This window comes from Triticum dicoccoides, chromosome 4A, assembly GCF_002162155.2.
Source record: "Triticum dicoccoides isolate Atlit2015 ecotype Zavitan chromosome 4A, WEW_v2.0, whole genome shotgun sequence".
Classification (NCBI taxonomy): Eukaryota; Viridiplantae; Streptophyta; class Magnoliopsida; order Poales; family Poaceae; genus Triticum; species Triticum dicoccoides.
Window position 1 is genome coordinate 743,441,369 of NC_041386.1, and position 5,157 is coordinate 743,446,525.

At 48.3% G+C, this 5,157-nt stretch overlaps 1 protein-coding gene across 1 annotated transcript; it reads right to left on the reverse strand.

Annotated features, from left to right (window-relative positions):
• Positions 1 to 469: 469 nt before the first annotated feature.
• On the reverse strand, positions 470 to 3,845 carry LOC119288350. Its single transcript, XM_037567987.1, has 3 exons — positions 2,641 to 3,845; positions 1,616 to 1,801; positions 470 to 1,534 (listed from the first exon to the last, which is right to left on the reverse strand). The coding sequence occupies exons 1-3, from the start codon at positions 3,802 to 3,804 to the stop codon at positions 614 to 616; spliced, it is 2,271 nt and encodes a 756-aa protein (XP_037423884.1). The 5' UTR covers positions 3,805 to 3,845; the 3' UTR covers positions 470 to 613.
• Positions 3,846 to 5,157: the final 1,312 nt, after the last annotated feature.

Consider the following 5,157-nt stretch of genomic DNA (forward strand, 5'->3'; position numbering starts at 1 on the left):
ACTAGCTTATTTTCTTAGAATTATTGGATTATTGCATAACAAGGAGAGAGAGGAATGCATGAATAATGTTTGGATTAATTATCCACACGTTAATTAATCCTAACATTATAGTATTTATGGTTACTTTAGATTTGTGGTTAGTTTTGAATAACACATAATAACTTACATCTCTTTGCCCCAATATATTTCCAAATTCACTATCATTTTATTGTAAAAATGGGTAGGCGCGACAACCCGCGCCATCATCGTCTAATAAATAATCTAAACCAAAACAATTGATTCAGCCATTGAATAAATCTACCGAACATTGGTCAACCACCCCATTACTCTTATCAGAGGAGGATCTAACTAACTTAAAGTCTCCTCCGATCAAAGTATGGCTAAACCAGTAGTTCATCACATTATGTAGTCCCTTGACAAAATCTAGTTCATGTTCCTCATATGTGGGAGACATGAATATAAATGAACCTCTTGTCAGCTTTGCCATCTCTTAGATTTATTGGATTATTTTATCTTAACAAGCAGACTGCATATCAAGAACATAAAACAGAAATCAAACTTTATTCAACTGCGCAATTAAGCGGAATTATGAAATTGAAAAAATTGAGGAAAGCTAGCAGCATCTCTTTGGGATGGTGAGGTGGCCGGCCATGTGCCAGCCCTCTCCTCCGTCAGGGTACATGTAAGGGCACGCCGGCCTGAATGGGGTGCTGCCCTTGGCGGCGAGCATGTTCCACTGCTCATTGGGGTCGTCGGTGGCGAACTTGGTCCACGTCGGAGTGGAGTACTCGTAGCGACTGTGCGTGATGCGGTGGAACTCCTGGATGTCCTTGTTCTTGGTGATGTCATCGGTGTCGCGGAGGTCGACGGAGAGGATGTCGCCGTAGGGCCTGACGGAGTGCAGGAAGACGGGCATCGAGATCGGCTCATTGGAGACGGCGGCAAGGTCGGAGGCGAAGACAATGCTCTTCATGTCGGGGCTGAAAATAGGGTGGTTCACGTGTCCCGCGAGGGTCGCCGAGCTTTGCACCACGCGCACGACCACCGTGGGGTCGCTGACCTTCACCAGGTACACGGCGAAGTAGCCCGCGTCAAGGAAGGCCATCTCCGGCGCGCTGGCCGGCATCTCGCGCGTGGAGGAGAAGACGATCCAGTCACCCTTGGGCGACCAGCTGCAGTGGGTGTCGGTCCACGGCCCGTTGGTGAGCCGTGTGACCGTGCCCTGGCCGAACTCCCCCTCCTCCGCGTCCTCCATGATGTAGAGGTTCTTGTGGAACTTCTCTTTGCCGCCGTCCCTCGTGGACCGAAACACAAACTTGTCCCCCTGCGCGTTGCTCGACGGGAAGGCGTTGTTGAAGTTCCCGGCGGTGAGGCGCTGCACCTTCCGGCCGGCGGACGGCCCGGACACGTTGGAGATGGCGTAGATCTCCAATGGCTTGGCGGCGGAGAAGGACGGGCCCACGCAGACGTACAACGTGTCCTTGTCCGGGTTCTGGTTCCACGCCGTTGAGAAGACGCTGTTGGAGCCCCGCTTCTGCAAGTTTTTGTTGGGTGAGAATTGGTATTGATTCTTTCTACTTCTTGAGGGACAATGGTGGATAGATAGATACGATACCTCATAGACGACGCGCAGGCCTTGGGTGTCGGCAAGCCACACGGCCTTGAACTCGTTGTCGACGAAGGCGAGCTTGGCGCCATCCTTGGAAATGGTTGGGAACACACCCGACACCCGGAACAGCCCCACATCTGTGTGAGGGGAGTGCATCTTGTCGAAGCTCTTGTTAGGGGCAGAAAGATTATTCTGCATCCATGTCATGCCATGTTCATCGGTAAGTAATCATGATGACCGATTGTTTAAATATAATACTCCCTCTGTTCACTTATATAAGACGTTTTAGCAAATTCAGACAGTGTACTAAACAGTTCAAACCCAGCTGTCTGAAACGCCTTATAAAAGCGAATGGAGGGAGTAGTATCATTATCCAACACTTGTCATAATTTTATCTTGTATGTGCATATATACATATAATTATGATTAATCAAATAAGATAAAAGGTAGCGAAATATGTCTAATTCTATAGGCATAAATAGTTGATGCTCACTACTTCTATTTCTTTCAGCATATACACACACATGCCACCTCACATCCCACTAATTATATTTCTCTCACCATATATGAGAAATGCTATTTATTTTGTTTCTCGATATGCATATATCGCAACTCACCACACATGTCATCTTATCAATCTCACTACATATTTTTTTGCGGGGTAATCCCTGCTTATATTTCTCTCTACATGCATGAGAAATACTCCTACTAACAACCATATGATGATTAAATATAATAAATCATGTGTATTTCCATTTTCTATTTTCGTATCCAAATCTCATCAATATATGTTGCAACAAATTTTCATAGCAACACGCGGGGCATCATTTTTTTATCTGTCTCAGCTACATTTCTAAGTGTTCGGATCAACATCCAACCATCCAGATATAAAATCACTATATTAAAATTAACATGAAAACCAAAAGTTGCACAAAATGTTTAACTGAAGTTGCACGCTTGAGAGTGTGTAATTTTAGTTGGTTGAAATTTATAAGTAAATTGAGAATTAGCAAAAGGGAAGACATGCGTACCCCAATGACGAGATCGTCGGTTCTGACCCGATGGTAGCCGATGCGGCTGCCGCCGTCGGCCACGAAAGGGTTGTAGTGGTCGCCTTTCGGCCTGATCTTCTGGCTGATCTGCACGGCGGGGCGGTCCGGCGACGCGACGTCGAAGATCTCGATGTGGCGGTACTGCGCCTCCTCTCGCGGCGTGGTCATGGCGGCCTGCCTAGACTTCTGGCGGATGGCGGCCACGGCGACCCTGGTCTCGCTGATGGCCGCGGGGGTCATGGCGTCGATGGCCTCGGGCGTCACCCGGACGGTCTCCTTGGTGGCCATGTCGTAGCGGAACACGGCCCAGTTCGTCGGGGACTCGCCGGTCCCTCGGTGGAAGAAGATGACGTTGTCGCTGCCCCACGTCGGCCACCCGCCGTCCCGGATGAGGATCCTGCGGCGCAGGCCGCCCTGCGCCGTCCTGTCCACGTTCATGACGGCGATGTCGGTGTTGAGGCGCTCGATCTCGCCCGTCCACTTGTTCCCGCGGAAGTTGGCCACGGCCACCATCTTGCCGGAGGGCGACACGGCCGGGCTGACGTCGTACTGGCCTGGCGGGGTGAGGCGCTCGGTCTTGCCGTCGGCGAGGTTGGTCCGGTACACCACGGTCCAGGGCGTGCGGCGCCTCGTCACCGGCTCCTTGGTGGAGACGTAGACGAGGGAGTGGCCGACGGCGCGAGCGCCCACCTTGAAGCCGCCGGCGACGCAGCCGCTGTCCTCCATCCGCGAGCCGCCGAAGGTGCCGGCGCCATAGACGTCGCCCAGGCTCAGCACCTTCACCGCACCACCTTCGCCTTTGGGGCGCACAAGGGCCACGTGCAGCGTCTCGAGCCCCTTGTCCCTCTCGGAGACGAAGACGAGGCCGGCGACGCGGCCCTGCTCGGCGTCGTCCGGCGTGGCGCCGCACTCGGCGGCGAGCGCGGGGTTCTTCTTGCCAAGGAACGTGAGGAGCTCCTTGAGCGCGGCCGCCGGGATGGCCCGGCCGTTCTGGTTGTAGGACACGCCGTCGGTGAGGTGGTGCTCGTCCTCCCGCGAGGACGGCGGCGGGTCGGCCGGGCAGGAGTAGATGTCCAGTGGCACTGGCGGGCGGTAGGTGCCGAAGAAGGCGATGCTGCCACGGCCGCTGTCGTCGCTCCCCATGGCCGGCCGGCGCGGAGTCGATCGAGCAAGAATGAAACGAGTTTCTGTTGGTTTGCTCACGCCGGAAGCTGCTTGATTTATAATGACACGCAAGCAGGACTTCAATACCTTAAATTAAAAAAAGAACTTATAGCTGCTGATAATATTTTTTTTTGCACATAAGCTGATAATAATTCCTATCCGGTTATTTTATAGTACGTACTAATCAATGACTAATGTGTGGTGTGGATTTTTGGAACCTGGGTGTAGGCGCACCTGATTAACCAAAAAGAAATGAAAAAAAAAGTAAAAGAAATCAAAAGAAAATGTGAAACTTGTTCGGAACAAGCATTGTCTAGTGTATTACTCAAGTGAAAAGTTTCAGGATAAAATGATTTCTATGGTAGTGTTGGCAAAAAAGTGCCGCACCGCACATTAGTCATTGTCTAGTGTATTACTCATGTGTAAAATTTTGGGACAAAATGGCTTCTGCGTTTTGTTGGCAAAAAAAAATTAAAAATTGCAAGTATAAACTGTGTGTATACCAAGTTTAATATACTGCCAGTTTTGTTTTTATTCGTTCAGAATGCCACGGAAGTCATTTTGTCGCGAAACTTTACATGTGTGTAAACCACTAGACAATGCTTGTTCGGAACAATTTTCAATTTTTTTAATCATTTTTTTGATTTTTATTTCAATTTGGGTGCATCTAGTCCGAGGTTCCGTTGTGTATTTTCAATGACTAATGCCTCATTATTAATCCACTGATGAGTAAACTAATAAGTCCCTTGAGTGGTACATATAGAGTAAATGATTGGTGTTGATTGTAGTTTGCATTTAGTCATAATTGAAGCCACAAAGTTTCAGTTTTTTTGATTTTATTTGCAACTTCTTTTTACTGTTCATTGTGAATACAATGCAGCCAGTTTTCGAAAAACCACACTATCGCAAACAGTAATATCTCTTGTGCTATCTTAAAACTGTTATGATAAGTAGATGTGAGTAAACCATCTTAAGAGTTCTGTCTAGAAAGTCTTTAGTTTAGTGGCTGTTTGGGAGAGCTGTGTTCCCGGTCCCAGGGCTGATGCTTGATGTGGTTTTGCCTTTTTGCTCTTCTCCTTTTGTGGTTTGCTTGTAAAAATTGGCGGTTCTATAATGAAAACCATCCAGCGACCTTAGATTTTGAAAGCCTCACAGTTCTTTTTCTCTCTCACTTCATTCTCTAGGTTATGAAAGGTTTTTTGGTGATATCAAGGAATAAAAAATGCATGAATTTCGCAGGAAGAAAAATGCCTAAAATTGCCATTGCAAAACAATAAATAAAAGAAAGGCAAAAACCACATAAATTTGCAAGGCCAAAATGTAAACATTTCC